This window comes from Clupea harengus, chromosome 16, assembly GCF_900700415.2.
Source record: "Clupea harengus chromosome 16, Ch_v2.0.2, whole genome shotgun sequence".
Lineage (NCBI taxonomy): Eukaryota > Metazoa > Chordata > Actinopteri > Clupeiformes > Clupeidae > Clupea > Clupea harengus.
The window spans coordinates 22,013,621-22,031,789 of NC_045167.1; the positions used below are offsets into that span (position 1 = coordinate 22,013,621).

At 42.5% G+C, this 18,169-nt stretch overlaps 1 protein-coding gene across 4 annotated transcripts in view; it reads right to left on the minus strand.

The window, feature by feature from the left end:
• The window catches only part of btbd11a (BTB (POZ) domain containing 11a), a 133,057-nt gene that overhangs the window by 33,106 nt on the left and 81,782 nt on the right, over window positions 1–18,169 (minus strand). For all 4 annotated transcript variants that reach the window (XM_031582466.2, XM_031582465.2, XM_031582464.2 and 1 more), the window contains exon 2: window positions 9,610–9,762. In XM_031582466.2, coding sequence (XP_031438326.1) covers window positions 9,610–9,762 — 153 coding nt within the window. The remainder of the gene's footprint in view (window positions 1–9,609; window positions 9,763–18,169) is intronic.

Below are 18,169 nucleotides of genomic sequence, written 5' to 3' on the forward strand. Positions count from 1 at the left end.
TCTGTTTTTACCATGTGCACAGCATTGCAATGGAGTCTGGCCGAGCACAAGCTCTGATGACAAGCACATGACTAACTGCTAAACAGCAATGAAATGGCAACATTTCCATATTGGTATTTAGCTAATAAACAGGTCAGTCTCCCAGGCCCTCGTGTTCCATGTTTCAGTAGTATCTCCACATGCAGACTGCCCTATCACTAAATGTTATAGAGCTATCTTTTGACTATCTTACAGTTACAGTCATGTACGTAACCGTCAAACATTACCTTCAAGAACTGATACCCACAGTGCATAGTAATGCAAGTTCAGAAAATTATTATAGGAAAAAGCTGATGAAATACATACAGTATGAAGGTTTTATTGTTGGAAAAAAAATGCTAAAGTATGCACCAACCAAACATTGAGCACGTCTTGTATTGTTGTGCATCAAAAGGCCCCTTAATTTTTCATTCTCATATTTTTCAGCAGACAACACACGTATTTTTCCTTTTTAACTGAAAAATGATAATCACAATAGCACAACAACAGTAAAATAATCAGACTTAACAAGCTCTATTGTGGAGAACATGTCTCTAAAAGACACTTAGAACAGAGCAAGACAATCACCCAGAGACTCAAAATAGTTGAAGGGAAAAACTGAGTGGAACTAAAAAGTACTAAATGAACCAAGTGGCCTACTTTCCCCATCAGACGATTCAATGACTTGTGACCCCTAGATAGAGGGAAATGCACTGCCCGATTTGGAAAACAGGAACATTGTGTGGCTATTTTGTTCTAGGGAGAAGTTTATCCTCAAGTGAGTCTCAGTATGATGAGATTTATTTTTTAAACCAAGACAAAGTTCTCAAGCCTAAAAATATCTAACGTCCTCATGGGCAAGAAACAAAGATGATTCATTTGGGGATGATTTTTGCCAGAAGCGTTTAGGGTTTGTGACTGCTTTTTAAACACACGAACGCACATATAAACAGACAAAAACACACACACACACACGCACACACACACAAACACACACACACACATGCACACACACACACAAACTCACGCACACACACACACACACACACACACACACAGACACACACACACACACACGCACAACATTGAGAGACAGACTGAGAGCAGGACAGAAAAAGGGAGAAAGACAGAAAGAGAGAGAGATGAGCCTTCTGACTCACCATAAACTAAGCGCATGAAACATTTCACAAAGACCATAACCTGAGCACAAAAATGTGCAGGGAGGTATTTACTAAGGCAAAAAAAAACTCCACTGTGGTAGAATTAATCAAGCCTTTCATTTGAGTGAAACTGAGTCTGTACTCAACACAGGAAAAGCCCACCCATTCCAGTCTCAAATATGCTGAGTGCCAAATATTCCCCGGCTGAAGCTGAGACAGCTGTGGTCTGGATGGGCGTTGGGCCTCATTGTTAAAGGCAGAGACTGGATTACATTACGGGGGTTTATTTGCTTAGCGGATGCCTTTGACCATGGCGACCTGCGGCGCGGCAAACTTGCTGGCAGATAAATGGCCTCTCCCAACCACACACCTGGACAAAAAATGTCTGATGCAAAAATAAAGTAAATAATAAAGAAGGTTAAAGAAATGTGTCCGAAGGACAGCCAATGCAGTCTTTTTGTGTTGCATTTGTTTTAATGCAATAATGAAGGAACGGTAAAGCTCTTTTGCCAAAAGGTTATGACCAAGGGTATGTCCTTGTTAGCAGAGAACAATATTGGCTGACTGAGCTTTGGCTCATAACCAATTGAATACTTTGACTCTAAAGTCCAGCAAGTTCTGTTTTTGACGGCTTCAGGGAGACTTTTCCTGTCTCTGTTCCTTCTCTTCCAGTGGAGCATTTGATATCTTAAATATGAAAGTGTCCCAGTGTGAGACCATGTGTGATATTAGCCTCAAAGTGAAGTCATGAATTCTGTGACTTTTAAATTGTAAATTAACTTTTAAATTGTTGTCTTGCTACGCATGGATTAAATGCCTGATTTGTTCCTTAACAATGAGTCGGCATCCAGCTGATTTGGCCCTTTCAGATGTTTCACACAAAGATGTAATTACATAGGCAGAGACATCTTTATCTCTGTTAATTGCCTAATCAGACACAACGGCACAGTCTCAACATCTGCACTCAAAATCACTCTTTTCTACACAATTGCATAAATGAAATTCAATCTAATAATCTAACTGAAGAGCCACACAAAGGACACACAAAGACAATACATTCTAAATAATTATTTTGTTTTATCAAGCTTCCCTTTGGGATCACGTCTTCAGAACTGTCAGTTAACCAGAGCATGTTTGCAGTGGTAGTCCGCTAAGGAGCCCTGCATCTAAGATTTCACATGGTCGCACAATCAGTCTGAAGAAAAAATGGATATATGCAGACTTTTAACCGGTAAAGGGGTTGAACCTGAAGTACAAACAACATTGTCTCTTACTGAGCCAATTTACTTGAACATGATATGAGCAGACCATATGTGCAGCTATTTTGAATTTGCATTGCACTGTACAGCTAAATCGTTAGCGATGTGCCTCCCCTTGGCTAGGGAACAAACAAGCCTAGTCTTGTTGCGTTTGTTAGCCAAAACGTTTTATATGTATTGCTCTGGTAGTCTTACAAACAGTCATAACACCCAAGGCAAGTTTTGACCAATTACATCACAGCCGGTACATCAGCTGTGGATGTTGCTCCCGGTAAAGGCGTTGTGTGTTGGAGAGCTAGCTAGTTGCATAGGCTATATTAGCTTTCTCGAGCACAAAGTGCAGAAGCAAGCACCTGCTTCTCTTAATAGTCAGGTGGCTTAACAACGCGATCGTGACAAGAGTGATAAAAGCATGAAATTTGGCACACAATTAGCTTATACCCTACTAAAAGATATTAGAAGGGGTGCCCAAGTGAAACTGCTCATTTTTTCGTTTTAATGAGATATTAAGTTTTGACCTAAATCAAGATATGCGTTACCTGTGGTCCGATTTTGAAAACGGTTATTTTGCCTATAAATGCTTACCAAATAAGTAATAAATCAGTTATTTATGCATGTTTGTGTTTTCTTGTTTGTTTTTGATATCCACTAGTTTAAACAAATGTTCCTTTAAGTAGCAAAACAGACAAAAAGACTTGTGCCCGTGCGCGCGCTCATCCAAGATGGCGGGAAAGACGTAATTCTGCTATATCTGTTAGGTAAAACCGTTATTTTACCACCATTTAAAACCATATTTGCATTTGTATCTTTTATATGTATAAGGACTGTAATATTTTATTAAAGATTTGCTTCAACATCATTAAAATAGCACCAACAAAGGCGCATTACAGTACCAGGAGGCTACGCAGAAAAAGGTAAATTTGGCGCAGATTGAGCGTGTCTTTTCGCACATCAAAACTGATCATATGAGGAATGTGCTGTTATAAATTGACAAATGTGATGATGAAAAATTAACAAGTCAATAGCATTTGTCGAGCTTATCGAGTACATAGAAGAATGTAGCTATTAAAAAAGGAACTCATATGTTTAAACTTTCTGAGCTGTCGTTGTACATCAAGAGGCTTGAAGATATTGGAGTTAAGAAAACTATAAATAAAACCAGGTTAATCAAGCTAGTCAAGTTAAGGCTATTGAAGGATGCTTTGAAACAACACAACTTTTCAGAAGACGCCGAAATTCTAGAGAGGGCTGCAACAATTGTAGGCTAAGGAAAGACATTTTTGCACACAAAGGATTTATTTTTTCTGGGTGCTTTCCAATGGACTGCCATTCAAAATATTAACCGTCAAGCTTAAAGTCTCTCGTTTCTATCATTCTTTATGGTCTCAACATAGAGGATCAAGAGAAGTCTGAAAAAAAACTGGCCAAACTCGCATTTCAGCATCTCGTGAGCCACCCCTACCACTATATGTTGGGCTAAATATGCATAGCTCCACTAGAAGTAAGACATTGATAGAAAAGATATACCAAATGGGCATTTCTGTTTCCTATGATCGTATCATTGAGATAGAATACTGGCTAGAGACGTCTCTTTGCGAGCGCTACAAGGCCAGATTGGAGTGCGCTCATGTTCTTAAGGGCTGAATTTGTGATAAATCGTTGATGAGTGCGTTCACATGAATTCTACAGGCATCAATAATTATAATGATAATAAATACAAGAATATTTGTATCATTAACAATTACGTTTCACATTTATAGTCATGATTCTACGAGGCTTCGTGATAAATAAATAAATAAAGAAAACGAGAACACTCGTTCAATTTAAGAATCAGTGCACACTTTGGCCGTTTAAGAACACATTTACAGGCATTCATGGATCCGGTGGAGATCTTTTCTTAGGTTGAAGATATTAAAGACACTTAACAAAATGTGCGAGAATGAGGTCCATTGCTCACAATCCCAGCTCCACGACATCAGTCTCCTCATTTCACGGTATCAGCATCTTTCAGTTTACAACAGAAAGTGTGCCTGGCGAAAATAGGCCCCCACTAGTTCTGCCGTGTGGAACAGAGCACCAAGGATAACCAGAGAGCTATGTAACGGTCTCTGCAGTTGCAATAAGCACAAGTTCAGTTTCCGTTCCAGCCTGCTAAATAACACCACTTCACGGCAATGTTAGCATTAGGTTTGGATGACTATCCCCAAGTGTCTATACTGTATGCAGAGAGCTGATTACGTGCACCTGCAAACAGCGCTGCTCACGTTGCAAATGTGTTCAAGAAAAGTTGAGATGCAAGCCAATGTGTTAATGTGATTGTCCAGAGAGCAAATCGTAGACCAATTTATAACAGCACATTCCTCATATGATCAGTTTTGATGTGCGAAAAGACACGCTCAATCTGCGCCAAATTTACCTTTTTCTGCATAGCCTCCTGGTACTGTAATGCGCCTTTGTTGGTGCTATTTTAATGATGTTGAAGCAAATCTTTAATAAAATATTACAGTCCTTATACATATAAAAGATACAAATGCAAATATGGTTTTAAATGGTGGTTAAATAACGGTTTTACCTAACAGATATAGCAGAATTACGTCTTTCCCGCCATCTTGGATGAGCGCGCGCACGGGCACAAGTCTTTTTGTCTGTTTTGCTACTTAAAGGAACATTTGTTTAAACTAGTGGATATCAAAAACAAACAAGAAAACACAAACATGCATAAATAACTGATTTATTACTTATTTGGTAAGCATTTATAGGCAAAATAACCGTTTTCAAAATCGGACCACAGGTAACGCATATCTTGATTTAGGTCAAAACTTAATATCTCATTAAAACGAAAAAATGAGCAGTTTCACTTGGGCACCCCTTCTAATATCTTTTAGTAGGGTATAAGCTAATTGTGTGCCAAATTTCATGCTTTTATCACTCTTGTCACGATCGAGCCTAAATTTTGCATTAAGCCACCTGACTATAACTTCTTACACCAGCTACCAAAAGGCTTACTGTCCTTCCCTTCCCATCTCTTCTATCCATGCCCAGCGCCATTTATTTTCATTAACTTACTTTCCATCCTACTCTCCTTTGGTGTGGTGTCTCTCTACTAGGGCATCTACGCTAGGCAGAGCGATAGAGAAAAGTCGGTGTTTGAAGCACATTTCCCCAAGACCCGCCCCAATCTACTTCTGATTGGCTAATAATGTTATTTTGAGAGCGGGAGAGTTGTGCTCCTTTCATTTCATTGGCAGACAAACTCATAAACTCGAAAGTGATGGTGATGATATCGAGACGTGTTTTTTTTTTTTTTTTTAATATAAGATTTTTTTTCGCAGCCAAACACCGCACGCCGGAAATCCGGCACGGTGCCGGAATACTTTAATCCCTGAGGGAAGTCAGGGTCAACAAACCCTAATTGTCTAAACCTGTGGTAAATGGTAGGCTACTACGGCAGTGATTAAGGTGTCTGGTCTCTCTGTGTTACTCTAGGCTACTACAACAGTGATTAAGATGTCTGGTCATCCTGTGTTACTTCACTGGAGTTTGTGCACTTTTGCATAAAAGAGGTGTGTTCGCCAACGTAGGCCGAGTTTAACCAGTGGCTCACACATCGGTTTTGTTTTTGTACCGAAGGGTAATCTGTGGCTATAAACACCATGGTGGAGGCTTGTTGGCAGTGCACTGCTGTCAGAGTAAATTCCTAAGTTGATACAGTTTTCTTGTCACTAGCCCATTTTGTGCTACAGGGGCACCCCCTGTTAATTCTGCACAGGCAAAGGAGATAGCCATTGCTCAACGCAGGAAGGCCCATTGTGGAGGGGGTCCAGGAGGCTGACCCTGGTGGCAGCTCAATTTCTACTCTCGATGTACAGAGTAATATACCAGTTGTTTTGATTGCTCAGTTTAAAATTATTTTATGCATTATTTCACAGGCCTGTTTGTCCAGTTGAAGTAAGCTCTATAAGGGTATGCTGGAGCATGACAGCGAGAAGAAAATGCTGCAAAACTTGAAATAAAAAGACGACAAAATGACAAAGGTATTGCTTAACATTCCTGGATCAAGATGTACCATTTATATTTTCTTTTCATTTTTAGGAAAGGGAGAACGTGAATGAATAAATACATGAATGGAAAAATGATTGTTGTTATTGCTGAAAAAAAAACCTCTAATGGGGATATGTGTACAGTCAATCCCACCAATCACCCTCGGGAGACCAACGGGGGGAAATGTGTTCTGTATATAGGCCCAGCCTCTGCATAATTACACCAAGTATATTTAAATTGGGGATTACCTGCGATTGCAAATAAATCCTCTTTGATCTTCAGAGCGCTCAAAGGGAACACAACACATGCATCCAGCATTTTAGTGAGAGTAAGGAGACCTACTACCTTGTGAACTGCGCAGCAAATAGTTGCCTATTCTTTCCCATTCTCAGACGTTCAGCATCACTGATGGAAAACATTAAGTCTCCGCTGGCAAACTTAGGTATAGGCTAGACGTTCCACTGTGAATGCATTACTGTGGCGAGTGGCGTTGGATACATCTGGCCCTAGCAGCCGCCAAAGATATTACATTCCCTCAGATGAGAATTGATATCTTTCATAGAAAACATCATCGGGATAAACTAAAAGATTTTGACAGTCTTTAAAACACCCTCACCCTGCGGAGTGAGCCTGTCACTATCTGTGTGTGTGTGTGCGTGTGTCTATCTGTGTGTGTGTGTGTGTGTGTGTGTGTGTGTGTGTGTGTGTGTGTGTATCCAAATGTTGATCTGGTGCCTGTGGGCGAAGGGGTGGTGCGTACATAGGGCTAACAGAGTTAACCACAAGGACAACCTGCACGGAGCAGGTTAGACATGCAGCGTAAATCGCCATGACAACATACCTCGGGTATTACTTCTCCACCTCCGCCAAGTTGCACCAAACATCACAAAGTTACTCCTGAAGGTACCTGGATAAGCCAGTTACCTCGCTTCATAGTACAGCCCTCTGGTGCTGTTGGTGCCTGCTAATACGGCACACTTGACGGGGAACAGGTGCAAGGGGACAGTGGTGGCTGCCTAATTGTTTACCAGTGTGGGTTACAGTGACAGCGAGCTGTGTGTGGCGCTTAACACTGGTGTCGTGACAAACCCACTCACGCTACGTGCCAGCTAATTTGGGAACAGTTTGTGTTGCTATGGTAAAGGAAATGTCTCCATGCCCTCGTAGTATAAGCAACTGAAAATCAGATATGTAGAAACACAGTATGAGGAACTGCACCTCAGATAGCAGGAAACACAAGTTCTTATAAAAATCATTCGTTTTCAATAAACCAAGCAACAGCCATCTCTATCTATGCAGAGGGCGTTACTTTTTGTGCATGAGAAGCATGTGTCCTTCGACCGAAATACAAACAAATGTGCGTGCGCGCACACACACACACACACACACACACAAACTCATAAACACACACACACACACACACACACATACAGTGTGTCAGTGGGAGAGGGTGAGGATTAGAGAGAGCTTTGTTAGCCAAACAGTCCCACACATACACAAATGTTTTGTTTTCTTCAAATTCTACAACCAACACTTTGAATGTTGGCTCTTTCCATTTTACCTTGTATGCATCATGTATATACCATCTTGTATGCATCATGGAATCTTGTATGTATCATGAACATATGCTGCATGTATGCCAATATGTTTTGTCCTGCTGCATGTATGCCAATATGTTTTGTCCTGATGCATGTATGCCAATATGTTTTGTCCTGATGCATGTATGAATTCATCTGTTTGCCTCTGATTCTCTCTCCTCTTCTCCTTCCATCCCTTCTGCCGCCTCCCCCTCTCTATCTTTTTACCCGGCCAGCCCCAGGCAGATGCCCCCCCGCCCCCCCCCGCTCTAGGGGGTTCAGGCTCTGGGCTCTGTAAAGCGCCTTGAGACAATTTAAATTGTTTTTTTTTGTGCTATATAAATAAAATTGAACTGAACTGAATTCAATTCTTCAGTTTATGTAGAAAATGCTAAGTCTCAGCTGGACACTGACTTGCCACACCCAAAGACAGAATTGTACCGCTGCTACAAATATTCACCAAATATGCACTAAAAGCTGTCCTTTATAAATAAATACCACAACCAGCTACACAAGGATTCATAGACAAACACAGGCCTGCAGATATACAGTCAACAAGACAGACAGCAGGACAGATCCATACGCTTGTAACTATGCAGGACAGACAGATGGACAGATCCATACGCTTGTAACTATGCAGGACAGGCAGGGTGTGAAAACTGAACATAATCCAGCTAGAAGGTTTACACGTGTTATGGTGTCAGGATCAATAGAAGGGATCGGTTGCATTACAGATTATAGTACATTGCCATCTGACTATTTATTTCTATCTGACTTTAATGATTTTCCCAATTTCGATTGGCACTGTAGTTCATGAGATGTGGCCAAGCTATGTTTACAGTAGTGTTGGGGCTTTCTATCTGTCCTGTTGCCAGATAGAACAGAGGGCTATTTTGTATGCAGGTCTGCACCTAGCTGCATTGTGTGTGTGTGTGTGTGTGTGTGTGTGTGTGTGTGTGTGTGTGTGTGTGTGTGTGTGTGTGTGTGTGTGTGTGTGTGTGTGTGTGTGTGTGTGCACCTAGCTGCATTACACGAAACTGTCCCTCTGTGCATTCCAACAGAGGTTCAGGAAACCTCTCCCTAAGACTAATAGGCAGTCTCATGGACACCCAGTGAGAAAGATGTGTGTGTGTGTGTGTGTGTGTGTGTGTGTGTGTGTGTGTGTGTGTGTGTGTGTGTGGGGCTGAACGATTAATTGCATTTGCGAAAAAATCGCGATATGATTAAACGCAATTTTCTAACCGCAACGTGCGAGAAAAAAGAAAAAAAGCCCTAGTGTGTGTGCGTTCAGCCCTTGTGTGTGTGTGTGTGTTTGTGAGTGTGTGTGTGTGTGTGTGTTTGTGTGTGTGTTTGTGAGTGTGTGTGTGTGTGTGTGCGTTTAGCCCTAGTGTGTGTGTGTGTGTGTGTGTGTGTGTGTGTGTGTGTGTGTGTGTGTGTGTGTGTGTGTGTGTGTGTGTGTGTGTGTGTGTGTGTGCGTGCGTGCGTGCGTGCTTGTGTGTGTGTGTGTGTGTGTGTGTGTGTGTGTGTGGGGGGGGTCAGTGGCTGGTCACTCACTGAGCTCAGCGATGCTCCCCACGCGCGTGGCCAGCAGGGACTGCTCGATGGTGCGCAGCTCCGCCTGGCTGTACGCGCCGCCCTCGCCACTCTTCCCCGCGCGCTGCTGCTGGTCCCGGTGCAGGTTCAGGCTGTCCGGAAGGCTCAGCACACCTAGGGCAGAGGTCAAAGGTCAAAGGTCAACATCACAAGGATCAGCAGATCTGTCTACATCCGCAATATCGCAGATCAACATGTTTGGGTAAAGGTGGGTTTAAATGAGGTAATGGTTCGGAGTTGACATGAGTTAGTTAGTGCAGTAACTGTCCAGCTAGTTGACATGAGTTAGTTAGTGCAGTAACTGTCCAGCTAGTTGACATGAGTTAGTTAGTGCAGTAACTGTCCAGCTAGTTGACATGAGTTAGTTAGTGCAGTAACTATCCAGCTAGTTGACATGAGTTAGTTAGTGCAGTAACTGTCCAGCTAGTTGCTTTAGAATCATTTTCGCCAGGAGTCTTAATAAAATGGGTCTTTCCATGTAAAATCAACAGAGGCCTCCCGACTGACCAGCTTGGATTTGCTTCATACTTGATGTACATAGTGTCATTGTACTCAACAACTACTGTGCAAAGCCTGTATCTTCTTTAGTTTCTGAGATACGGAGACTTTAATAAGAAGGCATGGCCCTAATTTAAATGCAAAAAAATTACAAAGTTCCTTGTCATTACTTTTGAACTGTTTATGCCAGATGCTTGGCATTTTCAGGGATTGTTCTTCTTGTATTTTATGCTTTGGAGTGTTTTGATATATAATTCTCAAGTTATAGTACTTTCTTAGAAATGAGGTGCATGTCTGAAAGAAATTATCATTTCTGATTTATGATTCATTGAAAATGAAAAAAAATGTCAGACCTATATTTCAAGTGCATATTGCCCACATATGACAAAACCAACCATAAAAACACCATTATGCCACTGGAGAGAGCAAGCATAAAATATGAAGTTTGTACCTTAGTTTGAACCAAACTAAATTGCATAAGTCATCAAGCATGCCATGTTTTACTATAAACGAAAATGCCCGAACCTTGCTACTCTGCTGTACCTGTCAATACTTGCTTAGCCCTGTTCGGAAGCTGCAGCAAAATCATTTTGTATACAATTTTCAGCCAGCCATAACCTGGCAAATATATGCACTGTGGGCAAACTAAGACATCTAATTATGTACAACAATCTTATGTATTGAGTTAATGTAACTTTGTCATTTTTTAGCAACACTTGTTTTTTTAAGTTAAATTGGGGCCAAGGCCCCTTTTTAAAGCCTCCATATCTCAGAAACGAAACAAGATACAAGCCGAATATTTTGCACAGTGATTGTTGGGTACAATGACTTAGCATTTAGTATGAAGCAAATCCAAGATGGTTAGTTTGGAAAATGTTCTATAATCTGCTCATTTTACAGCCGATTTGAATTACCCAAATGCAATAAGAACCCTACTGTGATGACAGAGAATCTGTCTAATTAATTATTATGGGGATTTTAGCTCCCTTGACAATGAGTTGATCGTTATGAAACCTTCTAAAAATGAGGGATGGAGAGCTAATGATTACATCTCTTCCAGAACACCTCCACCGTTCCAGGTTGGAACATTTAATTCACCAAGGTATAAACGACACCGTCAGATAGAGAGCCTTTGATGGAGAGAAATACAAATATAGATTGAGCCTGCAGTAGGCATTTTGGATTCCCACTGACACGCATTAGAAACAACAACAGCTGCCCCCACATCCGTCCACCTCACCCCACCCCACCCCACCTCACCCCACCCCATCCAGCACCACTGCCTTAATCAAATTACTGCACACTGCGACGGTGCTCAGGCATCGTTTGGACGGACAGACCAGAGCACAACAGGTGGGAGATTGGACTTAGCCACGGGCGAATGGACACCATGCGGCCGCCTGTCAGCTTTAATGATGGACCACAAAGGGACGATATTGGTTTTCTCTGTGTTTCTCTGTGTGCAGGACTTTCAGAGGGCCACCCTGCCATCCAGGAGAGGCAACGTGCACGCCCATGTCCACACACACAATCTGACTAGAAAGAAAAACAGAAATAGGTTCTATAAAGCTGCTCTTCGTGGAAAGCCCATGCAACCTTCCTCCCTGAACCTCCTTGGCTCGTCCCTCGATATCCTGCTCCACCCAGTGTGTGTGTGTGTGTGTGTCTGTGTGTGTGTGTGTGTGTGTGTGTGTGTGCTCCACCCTCACACAATTCCCTGGCAGCTGGCCGGCCGGTCCCAGCATCCTGCCCACATATCCCTGAGGGGGATTTCTCTTTGTAGCCCATTGGGCGCACGAGGGAAATATCCTTTTTCACGGTCCACATTCATTTCAGATCACGGGCAAAGAATAACAACATGAAAAAAGGAGAACGAAAGAAAGAAAGGAAAAAAAAAAGAAAGAAAGGATTGTGGCACACCACAAAGCTGAAGAGACAGTGATCAGCACATAAACACACACACACACACACACACACACACACACACAGCAGAGTTAATGATGTGCTCCCCGGCCCCCTCAAACCCCTGACAGCTGGGGTGCGAGGAGACCCACCAGGGGAGGAAATGAGGCTATTGATGACGGAAGTGATGCTAATCGTCACGCCACCACGACGCCACGGCAACTGCGCCAGCCCGGCGCACGCATTCCTTAACGCCTTCGCCCACTCGGCACATGTCATCAGCAGAGCACCGTAGTGTGGAGGCTCTTCTATCTGCGGACGGCTTATTGGGAAGGGCAAGGCCGTCTGGTTGTTGGAACTCAAAGGGGTTCAAAAGGGGTTAGAAGTAGAAGTTTCCGGAAGGGTCAATGAGGATGGTTCCTCCAGAGCTGAAAACATCTGCTGCGCGAGGGCGGAGAGGAGAATAGCAGCACTTTGTGTGTGAGTGTGTGAGTGTGTGTGTGTGTGTGTATGTGTGTGTGTGTATCCAACTGTAGGAGTCGAGAAGGACTAGAACATGTGAAGGTGTTCTCAAACTGGGCCTGTTTTTGTGTTTGGTCCAAAGCTCCAGTTTCATTTCGAGAGGGTACCTTTAATTAGTGCGGCCATGACTCCTTATTACCTTTAATTAGTGCTGTCATGTCTTCTTATTTGCCCTTGCATGCGTATTGGTATTACGTGTGACAACAACCACTGAGCTCCTAGTCTGGATCATGTGCAATTTTTGGCAAAAACTGCCAGCTCGACAAGGTGAATTAGTAAGGTTTGCAAAAGGAAACTGCCAACTAGAATTACAATCAAGACATGGAATCACATTACAGAGTATCTGTCTAAGTCTCCAGACACTAAGAAAGTACATTTTTAGTTGAAGGAAAAGGCCGATAATGGTCCCACATCTAAAGCGACTTTTAGAGAGCTGTCAATCCAGCTCATGGTTTCCAAAGCACAAGATGAGAGGCCTTCCTTTTTTTCAGTCACCAAAAGTCAACTTATAAGTCTCTTCTGCACAACCAAAATATGCACTCAGATGAGGCTGGGAAAACACACTTAAATATTTAATATACATCAACAGTTCACAGTTTGTCCCAAGAATCTTTCCTTTTTAACTCGAATTTCTCTGACTTTCCCTTGCCCTAACCCACCCCAATTTCGTAATGTGATTGTGGTTTCCAGAAAATTCTTTTCTGCATTATTCATATGATCAGATCAAAACAGGAAAATGAATACATTTCACTGCCGTTTCCCTACACCCCCACCACCATCCCCAAACCCAGCCAGCCGCTGGCATGTTATCTTTCCCCTGCACTTGGACCCCCCCCAAGAAAACCCCGGTGTTTGATCCTTGGAGATGTTTGCTATATTAAAGATGAGTCGGATGGGAGGGGGAGCAGGCCCACACCTCCAGGGACACGTGGAGAAGAGTGGATGTCTCCCGCAGAGATCCTGTCTCAAAAAGTCAAAGATTTCGGGGTAACAACTAAATAACTGGTGATGCAGAATCATACGACTCCGAGGATTCTTCCACATTTGGTGACAAAGCACGAGGCTCTGTCCCCTGTCTACCGTAAGGCCACATTTGGTGACATGAGGCTCTGTCCTCTGTCTACCGTAAGGCCACATTTGTGGACCTCGAAGAAACGGGAGAAAGTAATGTATTCTGTCCTGAACATCAAAGATGTAAGATCTAGCTGGATCACACACACACACACACACACACACACACACACACACACAATACTGTGAGCTGAATCCGGGAACACTCAATATTGCTTCTCTCAACAGCCAACAGTCAGTCATGTATTGCTAAACCGTTGTTTTTTTTTTTATAGAGCTGAATTGCTATTTCTTTTAACGCTCTCAGATAACTCATTCTATATCTGTGGGCTGGAGAAGAGGACAACAGACAGCAGAATGTGAACCATAAACATTCTGTAGCTGTGCTATCCAACAGGTAGCCTAATCAATAATACATCTAATCAATAATACATGCACTATCAAGCTCTGTGGACTCTTTATATAACCAGTACAGGCAGACAGATCATGGGAAAATGGCTGAGAGGGGAGCAGCTCAAGAGGGCAAGCAGCTGCAGAGTGTCCTTCCACAAGAGACCCATACAGACACAAGAATACTTTTAGAAGGTCATACTCGGTGACACCAACCCCCCCCCCCCCCCCCCCCCTCCCCCCTTCCTCATTCCCCCCAACCATAAGCAAGAGCAACATCCTTAAAATAGTCTGAAAGCCAAAATAGCATGTTGCCAGAGTGTCTTATAGAGAGAGGCTGGTAAGGCTTGAACCTTAGCATTATCTTTCACAGTGACAAATATGGAGCAAGCTACCGTAACAGCAATACACATTCTTATAAGCAATTCCACTTGAGTGAATTTTATACTAAATTAAATACTACTAAATACTTAAACTAAATACTTAAATACTAAACTAAATAAATAAAAACTATATGAAATAAAATGTATACAAACGGTTACTGTTGAACACAGTAATTGAACAAAGAATATTCACAAGGCAATTAACAATTTTAAACCCACATTAATATAATCACTCCCACAGGGATAGTTAGTGACCTAAACGCCAAGAAAGTTCTGAGTGAAAGAACATCTGTGGGTAGAAGATTAAGCAGATGGAGGAGAGAAATGAGCAGAAACAGTGCTTATCTATGCCATAGCCACCAAATGGTGGATTATTCATTTGCTGGTGGTGGCTTTGTTGTTCCTACACTGAAGACTGAAGACTGATTACTTTCCATAGTCAATACAGCAATACATATCTAGTGCATACATGTTTCTTGTGTCTGCTTTGGCTGGAAGATGCTAGGCTGTACGAGGGAAACATAAATATGAAATCTCCAAATGGTGGATTATTCATTTGCTGGTGGTGGCTTTGTTGTTCCAACATGAATGTTGTTCCGCATGAATAATTCTGCCAATATCAGAAGACTGATTACTTTCCATAGTCAATACAGCAATACATATCTAGTGCATACATGTTTCTTGTGTCTGCTTTGGCTGGAAGATGCTAGGCTGTAAAAATAACCAATGGAAGTGGACAGAAAACCCTGCCCATATCCTTAAACACTTGTCTCAAACTATGGAATCTTCTTCAGTAATGTCATTTAGACTTACTGCTATGGTCCTGCGCTTGTCTCAAACTATGGAATCTTCTTCAGTAATGTAATTTAGACTTACTGCTATGGTCCTGCGTTTGTCTCAAACTATGGAATCTTCTTCAGTAATGTAATTTAGACTTACTGCTATGGTGCTGCGCTGTAGAACATAATGTTATCCATAGAATAAAACCAACTAAACTACACCAGATTTCTGTATGCTTTGACCTTATACTGGCAGCAATCAAGGGATGGTAATATTCAGTTGGAGGAGGCTAATGGAGGTCTGTGCAGCAGGTAGCATTATAGAGCGCTTCAGTAATGATTTTCTTAAAGGCCAATTGGAAAGGTGTTTCACCAATTTCAACAAATGGATTTTAAATTAGAAATAGGTTGTTATTGTCATCTTTAAAGTAAAAAAACTTGAGCATTTTGTTATGAAGTAAACGATTTACTAAAGGCGATACGTTTTGCTATAAACCACAAACCTTGTTTCAGTTTAAAGCCCTGTTGTACATAAACCTGCAGAGGGAAGCCAGAATATTTCTTTGGAATTGTGGACTACTATTTGAACAGGTCTGTGCACAATCTCTGGTTCAATTAGCAACATTTTCACTTCCAGGTGAATCCAGGTGGACAAAACATTAGTCTTCCACCTGTTATATTTGATAAATACATAAAAACTAAAAAATAATGAAAAGACAGACACGTATGAAGTTAAAAAGTCTAGAAATCCCAGTCTATGATGACTATAACAATATGATTATCCCTGATACTACCAGATATCCTATACAATTCAATGATGGCTGCCAGTTCAGTTGCAGTGGTGTTATATAAAACAGTAAGTCACGTGTCTAAAACTACATTAGCTAGTCCAGAGGACATCACTGAAGACATTTCCATGACCTGTGGTAAACATACAATAAGCAGCTAAAGCAACACTTCTGCACAGGATATGTTCTGAAGGACTACATGGAAATGAAGTTGAAAAATCAGTGTTTGTCAAGTTGTGGCGAACTCCAAAGAGTGAGATTGTGAGTTTGTGTGTAGAAATTTAGTTACAAAGCTTCATAATAACTGACATAAAAAAAGATGTTTTGCTTGAGTCAGTTGAGCTGGAGGCATTATTTTACTTTGCAGCCAACGTTTCCCCCACTGTCACATAAAAGAGATATTCCTCTCTAATCTCTAGGCTGTGTTTTTAAAGCTGCCCGTGGAGATGGTGTCGGCAGCATAGAAAGGCATACATAATGTTGGATGTTGGATGAAATCAACTCTGAGACTGGCCATAGACTCAGACGTTGACTAGTAAGCTTCATACAACAACACCTGAGGTTTTCAGTGGGACCTGACCCTCACTGATGCTTGGTATATCCGACTACCTCACCATAGGAATGTCCCATTGATTTCTCTCTGGCGTGCCCAGCCTCTCTCCCATAAGGCAGAAACTCACTCCGAATATTAACAGCTAGTCTCCATGGCAACCGGGCAGAACTGCCCAGTGGTTGCGCGATCGGAGGAGGCGGTGGTGGATGGAGCTGGCGGCGGCTGGGCGGATGCGAGGGTGGTGTAACAGGTAGCTCGGAGGAGATGTGGGGAAAAAAGCCCCTGGGGGGCCGACCGCCTGCTTGCCGAAGGGACAAGCAGTGTTTGCTGAGCACAATCCCCCCGTCTGCCTCAGGGCATTTGCTGAAGATCTTCTCAGCCAAGTCCACGCTCAGGCCTTCCGAGTTAATCAAGAGAGAGAGACACAGGCACACACAAACACACACACACACACACACACACACACACACACACAAACACACACACACACACACACACACAGTACAGGAAAAGTGCTCAGATACACAGACTGAGTGTGGAAGACACTGGGATGAGTATGAAATAATTAGACTGAGGAGGGAGAGTTGCTTGAAGCACTCTATGCGAGGGCGAGAAAACTGAGGAAAAAAAGAACACCTCCATCGCTGCCTCCACAGGTCTCTCTGCACATAGCTGAGGCCTCATTTACTATTCTTGTTGTCACAACAGGAGGTCTTGACTGGCGGACCTCAAGCCAGGGCTTCAGGCGAAGATTTGTCATCGAGAAGGTATCGAGTGGAAAGGTACTTCCCTTATGAGCACTGCTCAGCGTGGAACAAGAGCTCTTAAACAGCTGCAGGCAACAACGGCTAACAATTTGTGACAGGAATAAAATATACAGAAAAAGAAACCAGAAAGGTTTCATATAAAGCTGTCCTTTCATAAAGGTACATTAAAAAGGTTTTATAGGCATTTGCAGTAGCTTATACTCTCTGATAATGGGAAGGTCTAAGTGAGGGTAATATGGGTTATTTGACATGTAATATACAGCACAGGATGTTTAACACGTGAGGAATTCCATCTTCACCAATTAGAATCTGTAAGGTACACTATGCCAAGTCTAATGAGAGGGTGCCCTGGCATGCAGTACTTTACAGCATGAAACTGTGTGCTGCCTGCTCCCCAATGAAATCAATGAGGAACCTCCAGCGCCCATAAATAAAGAGGCTGGCAGTGTATTCATCAAAGCAAAGGTCTACCTCTGTCACAGTCCCCCCCCCCCCCCCCCCCCCCCCCCCCTCTTGCTCATTTTGCAGAGTAGGCACTCTCTGTCAGCATGCATTCATCTACTATGCCTCTTTTTTTCATCCGTGAGAAAAAAAAAGAAGTGTTGAGTGTTTCTTTTCTCCTTTCCTGGGCCGTCTACTGCACGCCTTGATAACGCTGAAAATGGGGCCACCAGATTAGCTTAGTCAGAGATGCACCAGTGCACCCCCCGTCCCCCCGTCCCCCCCGAGTCTCTCCTTGCTCTAAGTGGGCCAAACATTTTCCTGCCTGAATGACTTCTCTTTAGGTCACAGGAGGACATAACTCATCAGGTTTTTTTTATTTATTTTTTTTGTTTTGTTTTGTCCAATCCAACACAATGTCTCCCTC